The sequence below is a fragment of the Eimeria acervulina genome, genomic scaffold (assembly GCF_000499425.1).
Source record: "Eimeria acervulina Houghton genomic scaffold, Eah_scaff162, whole genome shotgun sequence".
NCBI classification, from domain to species: Eukaryota; Apicomplexa; class Conoidasida; order Eucoccidiorida; family Eimeriidae; genus Eimeria; species Eimeria acervulina.
The window spans coordinates 37,137-54,600 of NW_013549061.1; the positions used below are offsets into that span (position 1 = coordinate 37,137).

General features: G+C 47.3%; 2 protein-coding genes across 2 annotated transcripts; both read right to left on the reverse strand.

The window, feature by feature from the left end:
* Nucleotides 1-902: 902 nt before the first annotated feature.
* On the reverse strand, nucleotides 903-2,376 carry EAH_00022270 (hypothetical protein, conserved; the record flags this gene model as incomplete). Its single annotated transcript, XM_013393318.1, has 2 exons — nucleotides 903-914; nucleotides 1,120-2,376. The coding sequence occupies 2 exons, from the start codon at nucleotides 2,374-2,376 to the stop codon at nucleotides 903-905; spliced, it is 1,269 nt and encodes a 422-aa protein (XP_013248772.1).
* Nucleotides 2,377-9,045: 6,669 nt separating this feature from the next.
* EAH_00022280 (thrombospondin type 1 domain-containing protein, putative) lies at nucleotides 9,046-17,109 on the reverse strand (the record flags this gene model as incomplete). Its single annotated transcript, XM_013393319.1, has 12 exons — nucleotides 9,046-9,068; nucleotides 9,742-9,858; nucleotides 10,075-10,227; nucleotides 10,276-10,387; nucleotides 10,843-10,949; nucleotides 11,209-11,281; nucleotides 11,672-11,763; nucleotides 12,067-12,126; nucleotides 13,120-13,279; nucleotides 13,843-14,010; nucleotides 14,570-14,775; nucleotides 15,120-17,109. 12 exons carry the CDS (start codon nucleotides 17,107-17,109, stop codon nucleotides 9,046-9,048), a joined length of 3,261 nt encoding a protein of 1,086 aa, XP_013248773.1.
* Between the last annotated feature and the right edge of the window lie 355 nt (nucleotides 17,110-17,464).

Consider the following 17,464-nt stretch of genomic DNA (forward strand, 5'->3'; position numbering starts at 1 on the left):
TCTTTTTGCCTTTCTTCTTCCCACTTCATATTGGGTATGGAGGAGGCCCGAGTGGCAGCTGCGTATTTCTGAAGTTCCAGAAAACAAGAGATGCATGAAAAAACCAAGCTACTTTGATATTCCTTGCAATTTAGATGCGTGGAAGATACACAGTACTACCGGGCGCGGTATATTATATAGATATTGGTGTGCAAGTAGAATCAAGTTGTGTAACTGAAACCCTCGTAGCATGCTAGTAATTATTCTTCGTGGTGTTTCGACGCTGCATTGCCTTACAGCACGTGCTCGACCCTACGGAGCCCTTGTTATGGTGCTTTCTACTCCATCTATACATATAATATATATATATATATCATTCCACCTAATCATGCCTATCAGTAGATATTATTTATATACCTATATATTGAAGAAAGTACATATATATGCATTGCCTTTTCACTCGCCCTTCCCCTTTGGGAAGCGGCCTTCTATTTTGGCTTGCTCTGCGGTATTCAATTACAGAACCTAAACCATAATATTAGATTGTATCGAAATCCTACAGATAAAACCATCAACACCTACCTGCAGCCGTTCAACCGTGCGGCGCCTAAAGGCTGCAACTTCGGCTGCAATTCTCTCCTGCAGCAGTCGGCATAAAGTCAGAGGAGAGCGGGGCCACTCAGGAGACCCTCGGCGCAGTTGCACAGCGCATGCAAGAACATGAAAGCGCATACAACTGGCCGATGCGGTAGTGAGACCAGTCTATGGTGCACACAGATACGGTAAGAGCAAAGGGGGTGCAGCCCCCTCCACAGCACGCGGAAGCGCGCATCAGGGAAACACGCAACATGGAGGCCGAATTCAAAATTAAGCACCACTGTGACACCTGCTTCAGCCCACTGACTAAGTGGAATTGATATTTATCACTGCATGCTCTGCATATTGCACGCATGCAATATGCAGAGCAGGCATCCCGAAATATAAAGTTCTGAGTGCCAGTAAAACGCAGGTATGCATGCGTATACCCATAAAGGTATATACAGATACACTATACGTATATATATATATGTACGCTCAATATATATATATATATATATATATAATATGCTCCCTTGCCTTGGCATCCCTGGACTGTCTAACACTCTCCTCCGCATGCATTCTTATCTTGTCCTTTATCTCTTGCTGCTGCTGCAGCAGCCGCTGCTGAAGGGCCTTGCGATGCCTCGCGCAGTACTGCCTCTGCGCTTCCGCTTGCCGCAGCATTTGCTGCTGCAGTAGCTCCTGCTGTTGCTTCTCTTCTTCTTGTTTGAGAGCAATTTCTCTGATCCGCTGCAGCGTGCGCTGCCTTAACTGCTTACAGAGGGCTTGGCTGCGCTGTTGCTGCTGTTCCTGCTCTACCTGCTGCTGCAGAAACTGTTGCTGCTGCCTCTCCCGCGCCTCTCTAGCCCTTTGTCGCACTCTCTTCAGTGCCTCCTGTCTCAGGACTTTGGTTTTTGCTGCGTCCCCTGGCACCAACATATCACCGTCGAACTTCCAGTTGCCTTCTGTCGCAAGGCAATTGCTGCTGCTGCTGCTGCTGCGTGCTGCAGCAGCAACAGCTCTTGCTCTTTCCCGGGCCCTGCGCCAGCTGAATGGTGCTGCCGTCCCGGTGTTGCAGCTGCGGTGCTGCAGGCGCATCATCAAGGACTCTATTTCTGGTGGAAGGGTGCCTTGACAAGGCGAACTGTCTGCCTGCTGCTCGCAGCTAGCCACCGCTTCCGCTCTCCTGTTTCTCCCCTTAACAAGGGGAAAGCCCATGGAGTCGCTGCTGCGGGTCCTCCTCTGCGCGGTCAGCACATCGCTGCCAAAGCGGGTGACAGTGGGAAGCGTGCTGCTCTGTGTGTATCTGGGGGGAGCTGTTGCCTCGTCCATGTGGCTATTCGCTGTATCTAGAAGGCCAATGACTGCATCAAGCCCCTGAGTCTCTTTAGAGAGAACTCCAGGTGCAGCAGCCGGCGAGCACGGTCCCAGAGCACCTCTTGACCTGTCCGCCCAGCACATGGAGCCCCCATTTTTACGGGAGGCAGCAGGTGATGAGCCCCTCGCGAAAGGCGCACATTTACTAGTTTCAGCCTCTCTGCTTCTGCTGAAAGTTTGGGAAAAGGGTTGCAGTAGTCCTGAGGCACCCTGGCGTGGCAGTGCTGCAGCAGCAGCGACGGAAGGCTCGCGTGCGAATGCTTCTACTGCATGCAGAGCATCGTTAGTGGGAGCGACTTTTTCTGGTGTCTGCGGTTGCGGGGGGGATTCCAGAGGCAAGAGCTGAGCCTTAAGATCCTCATATCTGTGAAAAAGGTGAACAGCCTCAGGTGGGGGGGCCAGGTCCGGCCAGGGCCCCATCACGCCCGCTCCGCTGCTCATAGTAGCAAACAGGCTTAGGGGGCGTTACCCGATGAGAGCTGCAGCGGAAGACTCATGGGTAGAGAGAAACAGAGACACTCAGGGGTTGCGGGGGGAGCTCGTCAAGGGCTGGCGGCGTCGCTAGTTTGCTGGGTACAGATGCGCAAGCAGGGGGGAGTTTAGATAAAGAAATGACCCAACGTAGATGGGCTAAACAATACTCAAAAGATCTGGAACTCCGTAGCTCTGAGCAAAAGTAAAGAAGAATGAAGAAGGCAATGTTCTCAGGAGGCGTTTCAGGGTCGGGTTAGGCAGGGTCACTTGCCTGCTGAGGGGGGCCTCAGCCTGCGGGGGATAGGCGCCGCGGTGTATAAAATAGCATTAACCACACTTAAAAACTGGTTTATTCCTTTTGGAAAATTGCGTAAAATTAAAGGTATGTAAGGAAAAAGGCGTCCAGAGAAATGCTTATTTTCAACCCAGGTGTTCCTCCTGGGGCCCGCAGACACCTGGTGACCCGCAGCAGCTGCGCTGCTCCCCGTGGCGTCGCGCCTCGGCGACGTTATCCCTGCCAACAAAACCTTTAATTTGCCGTTTATTATTTTAACTCTAAAAGAACGAACGGCAAACGGGGAAAAACGAGGGAAGCTGTAGAAAGAGAGGCGAGGGGTAGCGACACGAGACTGTAGTCTCCTTGTTGCCCCTGTGCAGTGTCTCTCCCCCAGCTGAAAAACTCAAGCAACTAAACGTAATGATATTTTGACAGACATCTTTGTATATCTTTCAGAGGCAGCATCTCAGGGGCTTTGCAGTCAACAGGAGACAAGGGGGAGACGGCAGACGGGCGCCTTGCTCCCCTGCTGCAGATCACTGCGAACCCGTAGCTGTTTACCACCCTAAAACCTAAATCACCATGGAGGCGTCTGCGTTGGAGGAGGGCATGCGGCATCTCAGCGGAGTTGGGAACAGCTTGAATGCCTATGAGATAACCTCTCTTCAGCTGGCCCTACTGACTTTACAAAAAAAAACGAAAGCTGACAAAGCTTATTTTTGGGGACGCATAAGAGGACAGAACGATGACTACTACATAGCCTTTGTACTAGAAGAAAGCGAATACATCTACCCAAGGAAGAAAATGTACTTCAGGTAACACCCAACGGATGCTTGCGGCTATGAAAGGCAACTTGCATGTTCATCTCATTGGAATAGGCAAGAAAAAGCAAGATACATTTGAACGTCTATTTATAATTAATATGCTTCAAATACTGTTAGAAAACACTTTAAGGGCCCAGGGGCATTCCATTAACGAGATCGTCGAAATGGAAATTCAGATTGGAGCTTTTTTCTAGCAGTCACCCACTCTTAGCCCAAGGCCGGAAGTTAATCCAGTTGCATGTAGCTAGCACAGTGAAATGCAGCAACTGCCGTAGCATTCATTTCATTGATCAGAAAAAAGGGTTGCCCGGGCGTTTACTGCAGCCTAAGTTTAAGTGCGTCGACGCGCAACATGAAGTGCAGCAACTAGTGCAGTATTGTTATGACAACGGGGAAAGCACTTAAGCAAAAGGTTTAGGCGCGGCATTCAAATGAACTACTGAGGGCAGTATTCAGCAATGCACTTGCGGCAGGGTTGTTGGCTGCAGCAGGCAGAGCCACCTGCTGCAGCAACAGACAACGCCACCAACTGCAGCAAATGCAGCATGCGCTACGCAATTGGCCTCAGTGACAACTTGGGTGTAAAGAAAACACCACTCCCTGCTGGAGTGCACTCAACCGCAATTCAGTTGGTCGGTGCAATGGAAGCTGCAGGGATTCCAAAAGTGTCTCCAGCGGTTGCTGCTGCTGCGGCTGCAGGACAAGCCAATTAGACTTTCGGCCGCTGCCGGAGGGGGAGGTGAACGGGAGCAGAGAGAGGCCTGACTCGATCTTATTGACTGGGGACCCCTCCAGAGTCATTCAATCTCCGGGTACGTCTCTGAAAGGGTTGAAGGTTGAGGGTTTAGGCATGGGGGTAAGAGTTTAGCAGTTTGGGTTGGCTGTTTTGGTGAAGGTGCAACACGTGCTCCTGCGGCATCGGCTATGAACACAACGGCGTATTTTTTGCGCATTTTCAGAGGATCTAGCTGCCACAGCGGCAGATGCACAGAGTGACGAGGAGGACGGAGGAGGCAAGCGGCGCAACACTAGTTAACAAGTCCATGAAAATATGTGACTCCATGGTTGCATAGAAAGGATTTAGGGTCTAAGAAGCTGCCTAAGCTTCACGCTATAGTTTAGGGTTTAGGGTTTAGGGAATGAGACTAGGTGCTCTTCTGCACTGTCTTACAGAAGCGGATACAGTTTTCCAGCTGCAGTGGCTATACACGCTTACTTGCTAACAGTTGGCAGCGGAGTCTGGTGTACTGACGGTATAGGGTTTAGAATTTAGGCGTAGGCATTGGGGTTCTTTTACTTGCTGTGGTTCCATAAGCGCTGACAGCGGACATCAGTGTACAGACAACAGTGTTGTATGAGGGCTTTAACGCATGGTTTAGGCTAGGGTTGGAGGCCTAGATTTAAGCGTTTAGGGCGCAGGTTTTAGTGTTTAGGCAACATAGCTGTACTACCTAGTAACAGAAGAGCGTACCGGCGGATTGATGAGGCTTACGGCTGTAGGCACTGCATGTCTTTATACTGACAACGGAAGGACCAAAGAAAAAAGAGGGTTTGGGATTTATGGTTTAGCGTGTATGCATTGCACGCCGGCATACTGACATCAAGAAGGAAGAGGCTCTAGGCCCTACGATTCAGGGTATATGCATTGCATGGCTGTATGTTCACATCAGAAGGAGCAAATCGACAAGAAGCTTGAGGGTACATTGACAACGGAGGGAACAGAGAAGAGAGAGGGTTTAGGGTGTATTCAATGCATGCCTGCCTATTGATAAGAGCAACAACAAAGAATAGCGAGGGTCTAGGAGTTAGAGCGTAGCTGCATAATGAGAATAGAACGAAAGAAGAAGAAACAAGACCTAGGGCTTATGGATTAGGGTGTAGACACTGCATGCTTGTATACTGGCATCAGAAGGAACAAAGAGTGAACGGGTATAGGGTGTGCTGCCAACAGATGGAACAAAGACAACACATGGTGTTGGGTTTAGGGTACATTCTTTGCATGTGTGGTGGCTGAGATCAGAAGGAACAAAGAAGAACGTGCTGACTGAAGCAGATCTGCTTGCTGGCTTAGTGCAGCGCATCGACTTCGCTACTGCAGCGGTGCCCCGAGGCGCGCACCGTCTACACGGCACTAAGATAATACCAGCAACTGAATTTCAGGGTGAGATGATAATAGGGTTTTGAATTAGGGCTTAGAGATAAGGGTTTGGATGACACAGAAGCAAACTGCATGCAGAACCTGCTGCCACTGAATGGACACGATGCAATCAACTCGTTGCTAGCCACTTTCAGATATCCGGGGTGGATGCACGCTGCACGCTGCAAGCTGCAACGCTCAACAGCAGGCACCAACATGCAGCAGTGGACAGCAACAGGCAATATCGAGGGACAGCAGGCAGCAGCAGACAGCAACTGCTAAGTTTGTTGTGGTAAAGCAGTAGCCTTATAGCTCACTGGCCCTTTGAAGTGCTGCTCCTGCTACCATCGCCTTCAGCAGAAAGATACGCCCAGGAAGTGCATTTTGCCTCCTTAGACTATGCAGCTGTAGGCGATTCTTTCTTATTAAATGATGCAACTAGTATTTTATAAAAGTGTATAGGTTAGTCTATACACTACATATTGTAGTGGACTTTTAAGTTGCATTCTGTTGTCGAACTGAAACTGCATGCTTCCGGCGTCATCACGATGAATTGCAGTGCGTGCTTATGCGCCTAGCGCTGTATTTGTTATGCATATTGCGCCTACGTATGTAGTGTTGTATTTTTTAAGTTCATGAAGTCGATGTTGGCGAAAAACTCTAACTTTGCTTCAGCTTGCGGAGAAATTTGTAATTCATTGCTCAGGGCTCAGCTACGAGGAGGCAAGGGATTTGTCCTGTTGGGTTCACTTCAGGCCGGCAGAGGACTGTGAGTTGCAAACAACTCCAAACCTTTAACCAGAAACCATAAACGCACCACCAGATAAGAAGCACCCTTAGAGCCCTCAGTCATGAGCCCTGGTCCTGGAAGCGCATACAAAAAAGCTAGCAGTCTTTAGATAAACCCAAACCCCCAAATCCAAAGCAATCTTTCAACGGAATCCACCAAACCAGATATATTTATGTCCCGTCCTATTCAAGGAGGGTTTAGTTCTCATATATATATATATATATATATATATATATATATATATTGCATCTGCTGGGGTTTATGCTGCCGCAGTGGAGGCCCTGCGAGCGCAAACATCCAAAGACTATCAGGTTCATTCGCCATCCGAACCCTGAAGCCCAAGACACTAAACCGTAGCTTCTAAAGCAGCAGTCGTAGTGCCTAGCCTGATTATTATTAGCAGCAGCAGGGGAGGGTAAAAGCGACAGGGAAAGGAAACAAATTTGAATCGTGTTGTCGTTTGCGTCTCTTTGCTGTCAGTTCAACGTTGACTTCCTGGAGCCGCTGCACTACGACGTGCCAAGGGGTTAGAGACACCGACGCACATTATTTATGCAAAACTATACCCTATTTCTCCATCGTTCGCTTTATTTACACTATAGATAAATTGCGTTTTTTGTTTGATGAAGCTATGCAATTACTCTTCTTATGCTGCACTGATAGGCTGGTACTGTTTATGCCTTTATTGTGCGTTGATAAGTTGATGCAATTTCTTCTCTTGCTATGCACCAATAAGATGGTGCTGTTTCCCCCTCTATTATGCAATAATGAGCTAATGCACGTTCTGGTTGCTTCCTTTATTAGCACTAATAAGCTGATGCCGTTCATTGTTTTATTAAGTACTGCAATGTTGATGCAGCTACCTCATAGTTATTATGGACTAACAGGTTGGTGCTGTTTCTTCTTTTAGTGCGTATTATTGAATTGCGTAGACTTATTGCAGGTGAACTGCATGCATGCATGTATCCGTAGTAATCGATGTGTCCCGCTCTCTTTTTTTACATATATATAAAAGAAGAGAACGGGGCAAATCGATTAATACGGATACTTGCATACATTATATATATATATATATATATATATATATATATATATAGGGTTTTAAACGCACTCTTGCAGGCTCGTGGGTTACGCGTTATGACCCGGTAACGAATTGCGTGACGCTGAGAAGTCTCATGTGGCCAGGCAAGTGCAGCACTCGGGATGGGCCCCAGTTTACATGCACATGCGCATGCATCCATGTAGTGATCGTGCTTCTCTGCTTGCGTCTGTCTTGAACCCTCAGGCTATGTTGCATTTACCATTGTCGATTCGCCTATCTTCGGTGGCCTCTACTTCGGAGGTGGAGAGGAGACAGTGGATTTGCCTTTTTTACTGTAACGCGCCTCTCTACCTCTCATTTCATATTCCTGGAGTTATTGTTGCTGTATTACTATCACCATGAAATACTAATAGTAATAATCATTATGAAAATAATAGTAGTGTGTAGTATAGCATTCTTCATGATACACTCCTACTCAATGGTTGCTACTTTTTAGCCCAACTCCAACAGCGGCGACGCAGATACACTTCACATAGACCGACCGTAACGCTTAGGTTCTCAAACCCTAAACCCTAAACCCTAAACTCTAGATTCCGATTCTTGCTTCCCAAAAAAGTGTTTTCGGTATATGGCGCTAGGAAGCTCTCGCCTGAACTGGCGTTCGATTTTAATAAAGTTTTGACTACGTTATACTTTACTTTGCGCGTCTGAGGCTGAGATGAACCCTAAACCCTAAACCCTAAACCCTAAGCCCTAAACCCTAACCCCAAAACCTGTAGCTGAGCACTGCTTCATTTAAGGCAAACCCAGAATATTCCACAGAACCATTCGGTAGCACTTTCACCTTCTGCACAGGCTGATTATGAAGGGTAAGAAAATGCTTCTGTTGCGTTATATTATTCTCTGCTGCATTATATTATTAGGGAAGGTTCAGCAGACTTGCGTGCATGCACATCCTGCATTGTATTTGCTGTCTTTATACTTATTCATTTGTGCTGTGGGTTGTTGGCAGCGAGCTGCAACTCTGTGCAGTTATCTCGTACGCCTCCAAACCCTCAAACTTTGAAACCCCAGTCCCAAACCCTAAACCCTCATGGAGCCAAAAGCACGCCTCAACACGCCGTAGAATACTGAGTACAGGGAGAACCGCTGCTGCTGTAAGCTGCAGAAAAGAAGCTTCGTTAGCGTTAACGCTAGAGTTCAGGGTGAAGACAAGAACAACAAAACACACAAATATTCAAAAAATAGGCAGTAACACGCGTTTCAGCTTATGTGGGCAACAAACAAATATGCGTTTATACAGGTTAAAATATATTCTTGCATATCTAGGAATGCACCTTATGCTTGCCATTGTACCGCATATGCTTGCGGTTCTACTGCGCTTTTTGCATATATATATATATATATATATATATATATATATATAGGTACATGCTGAGGTACAGATGCATATGTGCATATTCATAACTACTTATATATTTATTGAGATTAACAAAGTGGTTTGGACTTGTAATAGGTCCTCAGTTGTTGCAAGGTCGCGCCGCAGAGGAAGGCAAACTCTGAGATCTACGGGCAGAGGAGTTCGTTAGCTGAACACCGCAGCACAGAGACATACAATTAACCCTAATCCCTAATTCCTAAAGCCATCAAGAAGGAAAGCTCCTAAAACGCCATGGAGGCGCATTGTTGCACACCGCAATGTTGAGGGTTTAGTGGACGATGTTTGCATGCTCTTGATTTGCTGCTGAGCAGCAGCAGCAGCAGCAGCAGAAGTGATAACAACAACTACAGCAACAGCTGGCAGTGCAGTGGTGGAGCGCGTCAGCAACAACCATACATACAAACAAAGACAAATCTGAATACGTTTTTACGACAGGTTCACCTATCAGTTGCACAGATCCGAATAAACACAGATTTGTGGATGTATATATATATATATATATATACATATGTCTCTGTATATATATATATATCTGTACAAAAATGTATATATGTATAAATATACACATCTATATACATTTGTATATACATATGTATATGTAAATGTGCACACACACACACATATATATATATATATACATGTGTACGTATATAGATATATATACATATATTTATGTATACATATATATATATATATATATATATGGACATTCACACTCACTCATAATTACATATATATATATATATATATATACTGTTACTTGACCGTTGCAACGATGTAAATAAACGTATATATGTAGATGTCCATATGCAGAGCTTTACCTGGAGACTGAACTAAAGAAGGCACGGGTATTGAGATAGTTGTTCCAGGGGAGAGCATGCACTGAACAATTGCTAAAAAGAGAGTGGACCCGGAGTTGGCCATTGCTTTGTCCAGAGCTGCAAGCCCAAATAAATATAAAAGTGAACACATGATAAATAGAAGAAACGCAGAAATATGAAAGTATAAGGCAAAGACAGTTATAACGCACAGCCAACGCTACTCATGTACTCATCCCTGCATGCACTACAAAGAAGAACAAATATGTACTGCACATTTACTTCCAAGGCATGCAGCATGCATGCATTGTGCTCTTCAGCACAAGCGCACTGAACCTGCCCTTGATTTTACTGCGTCGTGCTGCAGCAGAGCCTGTTGCTGCAGCACTGGGGAGAGCGCCGCAGCACGGAAGCAAAGCGCTGCAGCAAGTAAGCGAAGGACTGCAGCTGGAGCAGCAGCAGCAGCAGCCTTACCGGAGCACCGGTTCGCTGAACAGCCGCAGAAGCAAACCCACAACTCAGCGCAGCATGGCTCACCTTTTGCTGCTTCGTCTGCTGCAACGGTGGGGCTGAGAAGAGCAGAGAACTTCCAAAGACCCAATGTGTTGCCCACGAACGAGAGATGTTCAGGCGCTGCCGTGTGCAGCACCTGAGGCAGAAAGAAAAAAACAAGTGACTAAATGAAAACAAAGACAGAAAAAAAACAAATACACACAAACTAACCCGACCCTCTCTCCTCCCATGGAAAAGAAACTTTCAAAACACTAAACCCTCAGCCCTAAACCCTAAACGCGAAGAACCGAATCAAGAGGTTGCAGGAGTAGCTCAAGAGGCTAAAACCAAAACCCTAAACACTCAGCTGCCGCATGCATGCAGCGGTACTACAGCTCTTCAGACGCTGTAGAAGACACCCGCAGCAGCAGCCCCAGCAGCATGAACAACAACGACAATAAGAACAACCGCAGCAGCAGCAGCAACACTCTGCTGCTTCTGGAGTTGCCACCGCCTTTATGCCTCCACCGTTGATGTTGTTGTTGGTGTTATTGCTGCTGGAGCCAGTTGCTGCTGCTGCTGCAAGCAGCAAGAGAGTGGACTGCTGCTCACCTCCTGCATAGCAGATAGAACTGCAGTGCTGCAAATTTGCAGTCGGCTGTCCATCTCAGATTGGCTGCCCAGGTTGACGCCTGCGGGGAGACTAAAGGAGTAAATTTCTGCATTGGTCCACAGGACAAAACAAGCAAAGCAGCAAAATGTTCTTCGATACCCCTTCTGCCTTCCTCGCTGCCGTGCACAATCAGGCATCCATGCATTTGCATGTATGCATGGGGATGCGTGCAGGCATGTACGCATGCACGCACGCATGTATTCCTCAGCCACAATTGAGGAATCAGCTATTCTTTCAAATGCACGCAACAGTAGCAGCAACAGCAAGAGCAGCAGCACAAATAGTAGCAGCGAGATGCGTCTCACTTGACTGAGCCGTGCATTTCCTTTCTTCTTTTAGCGGAGGACAGGCGGATGGACCCGAGACATCTTCAGCGTTCTGTACAAATGCCAAATGCAGTGATTTTTGCTGTTTCTACTGCTGCTGCTTCTGCTGTCCTTGCTTCTGCTGCTGCTGTTGCTTCTGCTGCCGCTGACTTCAAAGCGAAGGCAGAGGTTGCAACAGCGCACAGTAGGTGCTACCCAGACAGCAACAAGAAATGCGCGATGGCAGTCGTCGGGTCTTTGCTGGTGCTGCTATTGCCGCAGCAGCAGCAGCAACTGCTGCTACAGCATCCCTACGTGCTGCAGCCACTACCTTTTGTGCTGCTGCCGCAGCCACTGATGCTGCTGCTGCAGCAGGCAAGGCAGCAGCAGAAAGGCAGCTGCAGCACCACAAGAGCCTGCCTGCTGCGGCAGCAGCAGCAGCCGTTGCTTGCTGCTAACTTACTACTATGGTGCGCGTTCTCTCGGACTTGAGGGATGTGCAGCTGCTGTCGCATACCGTCCACTCTGTCCATTCCGACACCTTGCAGTCGCAGGCTGCGGAGGACAACCAAAACCCTAAACCCTAAACCCTAAACCATAAAACCTAGACCCTAAACCCGAAACCCTATACTCGTAACTCTAGACCCTCAAAACTGAACCCTTAACCCCTATGTTCGTGACGGACTGAGACACCAGCAACCGCTATGCCCTGAAGCCTAAAAGCAAACCCTAAACCCTAAACCCTGAACCCAAAACCCTATATCCAAAACCCTAAACCCTGGACGCTAAACGGTAGATCCAAAATCCTATGCCCTGAATCTCAAACCCTAAATCTCAAACCCTAAACAATTAACTCACTCTTAGGCGCGTCAGCGCCCAAAAGCAGGCACATGTCCACAGGCATTGTCAGTGTTTCCGCTGCAACACACAGCGCACGAACCCCTAAGCTCTAAACCCTAAACCCTAGATCCTTCGTTCTTCCTTCTAGGGAAGCAGGCGAAGTACGTCCAACTCCGGAATCAAAACCCTCAACGCTTGACTTTCCATGGCCGAGCGTGACCAACCCCTAAAGCCTAAACCCTAGGAAGTGAAGTGACAGCTTGACGCACGCGTTGCTTTGTAGGACTGAAGCCGGAAGGGGGTTTCTGGAGTCAACCCCGGGAGAATGTCGTTCAGAACTTCAAACGCTGCACCGGAAGGCTCTCGCAGACTCTCCGCGAGCACTGCAGCAGGAAAAAATGAGGGTTTAGGGTTAAGGGATTAGGCTGAGGGGAATGGCACTGCTCTTGAGAGTTATAAACCGAAAACCTTCATAAGGAGAGTACAACTGAGGAAAACTGCTCTCTTGTTTCTTCTTTTATTATTCATTATGTAGAGCCAAGTGACGGCATTTAGAGATTTTAGGGAGAAGGATGCAGCGTGGTGTATATACACCGGACACAAAACCCTAAATACTTGCAACGCCACCAACTAATCGTAAGTAGAAGTACGTCAGCTTAACTTCTCTCTCTGTCTATCCAAGGCTGTTTGCGCGTTCTCTCCGTGCTCATCTTCACAAGGGATGGGTACTGCTTTTGTTTAGGCACCAAGATACACACTCGCGTATATACACGTAAATACACATGCCCAAATATATATATATATATATATATATATATATATATACCTGTACATTTATATGCCTATACATATACATATACATATGCATATATGTATATATACATATATATGCGTATATAAATGTGTGATTGCGCCTACATATATGCGTGCATGGACGCATTCACACAGTGCTGTCTGGTATGAGCTGCATTCACCGTTACCGGCGCCGCCACAGCTACGGCTGCTGCTGCAGCTGCTGCGGCAGGTGCAGCAGCAGCAACTGCAGCTCCTGCTGCTGCTGTTGGTACTTACCATCGAGCCATCTCTGGGGGTCCCTGCCTACGTCTGCGTCTTCGCCTTTGCTGCTGCTGTCAACCAACACCACAAATTGCAGCCGCCAGTACTTCGTTCCCGTTAATGAGTCCGCGCTCAGCGAAGAAAGGGTTATGCGCCACTCCCGCAAACCCAATGCCTGCAGCAAACAACCTCCCTAAACCCTAAACCCTAACCCCTAAACCATAAACCATAAACCCTAAAACCCTAAACCATAAACCCTAAACTAGAAACCCGAAACCGTAAACCATAAGCTCTAAATTAGAAATCCGAAACCCTGCAGAATCAATCCCTTGGCCTCCAAACCCTAATGCATGAACCCTTAACCCGAAACTCTAGACCCTGAACGAGAAACGATTTCCACTACCAAGTAGCACCACCAACCACTTCCAAACCCTAAACCCTAATCCCTAAACCCTAATCCTTAAACGGTCTACTACTAAACGGCAGAACTCGACTTCAAAAACTAAGTCTTTGCAGGCAAGAGCGTGTATCCTAAGCCCTAAACCCTAAACCCTTAAACAACTGGCGAAACTGTGACTCTGCAGACGAGTGCCCCTTTCCCCGTTCAGATTTTACAGGTTTCGGTTTAGTAGAGGTCTAGGGCTTAGGCTGCTGCTGCTGCTGCTGCTGCTACTGTTACTGGTGTGCTTGGAAGCCGCAAACCCTAGGGTGTAGGGTTTGGGGTTTGTGTTTATTTACCTGGGCGAGGAGTTGTCGGATGGTTGGGCTTCTGCTGATGAGTGCAGCTTCGCTTTTGCTGTTCGTTTGCACGGAGGCTTCTCGCGTTATAATGAACAGCATACATGCGCCGCTGCAGCTGCGTTTTTCTTTTATTTCCGGGCAGCTTAGAACTTCTCCTGGTGCCTCCTGACGACAAGAGGTCAGATAAAAGGAAGGTATATGAGGGTTAAGGGTTTTTGCTGCTGCAGGTGCATGCACGTGCATGCACCTGCACGCATCCATCCAGCCTCTACACCCTTACAGGGAGGTAATTAAGTTCGGAGTTGTACGCTGCAGCAAGCATAGGACTTTTCGAGGGTTTTTGGGTGTACCTAGGGTTTAGAGTTTATCTAAGGTTTAGGGTTTCCTTAGGGTTTAACGGATAATCTGGGGTTGTATTTGTATATTATGTATTATTAATTATTAATTATTAACTATTAATTATTAATAATTATACATTATTAAGACCGAATAGTCATTTATTACTAACACTTAATAACAAAATGATTATTTGTTTATAAGAACCGACAATAATTCCTCTGTATCATGCTTGCTGGCTGTGTGCTTGCTGCTTTAATAATAATAATACTTAAGGCGTAATACTTTCTACTTAATAATTGGTAATTACTTACTACTAATCATTAATAAAAACAATTTCACTAGTTGTTTATTAAAGACTAAAGATTATTTGTTAGTAAGAACTGACGGTAATTTCTCTGTATCTTGTTTGATGGCTGTCTCCGCACTCCACGGGGCAAATGGTCCACTCGGTCCATTGGCCCACTTTGCAAGGCGCTGCAGGAGGAGCTACATTTTCTTCTTTTGTTTGTGCTTGAAGGCATGCAAAGACTGTAAGGCAAGCAAAAGCAGCTGCAGCAACAAGAGCAAACGAACCCAACCATATAAGCAATTCTGCAGCACACAACACACACACATATACCACATACACAAATAGGGTTTTAGGGCTTAGGGTTTAGGGTTTGGGGCTTCGAAGTCTACAACAATGACGTTAGGGATTTGCACGCCTTTCTACTTCAAGATACAGGAAATGCAGCACGAGAGGCTACACCGACCCTATTCAACCCTAAACCCTAAACCATAAACCCTAAAATCTAAACCCTAACCATGAATTCCCTCAATCTCTGCAAGGAAAATCGGCAGCTCTCTCTCATTTCGCTAGACTTTTGGGATTTAGGGTTTAGGATTTAAGGTTTTAAGTTTTAGGTTTTAGGGTTTATGGGGTTTAATTTAATTACTTTTGTCTCTTCTTTTGTCTTCAAGAGCTTCCTCCGACAGTTCCTGTGGGGCTTGCGAGCTCTCATCAAGAGACTGCCCAGACGGAAGGCTGCTGCTGTCTCCTTTTTGAGCGCCCACTCCAAATGTGCTGTTGCTATTTCCTGCTGCTTCACCTAAACCAGCAGCAGCAGCAGCAGCAGCAGGAGCAGCAGCAGCAGGAACTTCGAGGGCTTGTTCAGGCAGAATTGAGCTCTTGCTCCGCATGCTGCGCCGCCTGAAGCCTTCTCCATTATCAATAGAAACAGCATAACTACTTCTTGCTGCTGTTTCTGCTGCTGCTGCTGCTGTTGCTGCTGCTGTTGCTGCTGCTGCTGACTCTTCTGCATCCGCGTCCATTACCTCTAAGACAACAGCATTTTCTCCTTCTGCTTCTGCTGCTGCTGCACCAACATCTTCTATATCTACGGCAGCGCCACTCCCCTCTAATGCTGCTGCTGCTGCACTATCATCTCCTGTTGTTGCTGCTGCTGCATCATCATCAGCTGCTGCTGCTGTATCATCATCGTCTGCTCCGGCTGCTGCAGCATCATCAGCTGCTGCTGCTGTTGCATCAGCTGCTGCAGCTTCTGTATCACCATCATCAGCTGCTGCTGCATCATATCCGTCTGCTGGTGCTGCTGCATCGTCATCATCATCTGCTGGTGCTGCTGCATCGTCATCATCATCTGCTGGTGCTGCTGCATCACCATCATCGTCTGCTGGTGCTGCTGCATCACCATCATCATCAACTGCTGCTGCTGCACCACCATCATCAGCTGCTGCTGCTTCATCATCAACTGCTGCTGCTGCGGCATCACCATCATCAGCTACTGCTGCTGTGGCTGCATCACCATCATCAGCTGCTGCTGCTGCTGCTGCACTACCATCATCAGTTGCTGCTGCTTCATCATCAACTGCTGCTGCTGCGGCATCACCATCATCAGCTACTACTACTGCTGCTGCTGCATCACCATCATCATCAGCTGCTGCTACTGCTGCTGCATTATCGTCTGCTGCTACAAGGATACGAGACCCTGGGGGGTCGGCGCTGCTGGATGCATCTTCTAGGGGACCCATTGTTTCTGTGCTGTTTTGCTGCTGCTGCGATCCTGCTGCAGCTAGCTGCAGTGCAGCAGCAGATGAATGCATCTCGCCAGGTGTCTCCTCACCCTTCTCAGATTCACCAGTATTGGCTGCTGCTGCGTCTCTCTCTGCAGCGCTGGGCTGCCGCTCTAGGAGGAGCTCCTCCGTGCTGCGATGAGCGACGGCTGCAGCAGTATCTGTCTCTCCTGCAGCAGCAGCAGCAGCAGCAGTTTCTTCAGTTGCTGCAGAAGTGTCTGCTGCTTCTGCTGCTGCTGCTGCAGGCTCTCCATCGTCGTCGCTTTTCCCGCTGCCGCGGGGAGAAGTAACTGGTGCATCTTCTGGTGCTGCTGCTGCTTCTGTTGTTGCTGCTGGTGCTTCTGTCGTTGCTGCTGCTGCTGCTGTTTCTGCTGTTACACTAACGGATGGGTCATTGCCGAGCCCCCCTTCTTCTTGAGGGGGCTCTTCCCCGTCTCTGTTAATCTCAGTCTCGCTGTTGCTTCTGTCTCTTGCTGCAGCATTGCTGTTGTTGTTGCTGCTGCTGCCAAGCCCACCAAGTGGAGGCTCATCCGCTTCGTGAAAACCATCCCCGTCGTTTTCTGTCTCTAGAGCTGCAGATACACCTGGATTGCCTTCATTGTCATTTCTATCTAGAGGTGCAGATACACCTGAAGTATCTTCTCTGGCTTCTGTCTCTAGAGCTGCAGATACACCTGAATTGTCTTCATTTGCAGTGCTGTCTAGCGGTGCAGGTACACCCGAAGTGTCTTCATTTACAGTGCTGTCTAGAGGTGCAGATACACCTGAAGTGTCTTCGTTGTGGGGTCCCTCTACTTCCCTCTGTGCGAACTCTGGGGGCGCTTCTCGCGCGTCTTCTTCTGAAGTACTCATTGTCTTTATATTTTTCTTCTTTTTTTCTTTTCCTTTCTTCTTCTTCCTCTTCTTATTGGGGTTATTCTATTTAATTGATTACTGCCTTCAGCAGAGACACTCTTTACTGACGCAAAACAAACTGCCAGAGGCCTTTCTGCCGCTGTCATTCAAAATGAAATATTTCATAGTTCATTTCAATCATTCAAAGGAGGGGCTATAAACACATCTTTTCAACATCTATATATATATATATATATTATATGTATAGGCACCTTATTGTGTATCAATGCATATCTATAGATGTGTATTCCTTTGCATATATATCCACTGTAGTACACTGCTAGGCTATATGTATGTATATATATTTTTGTGT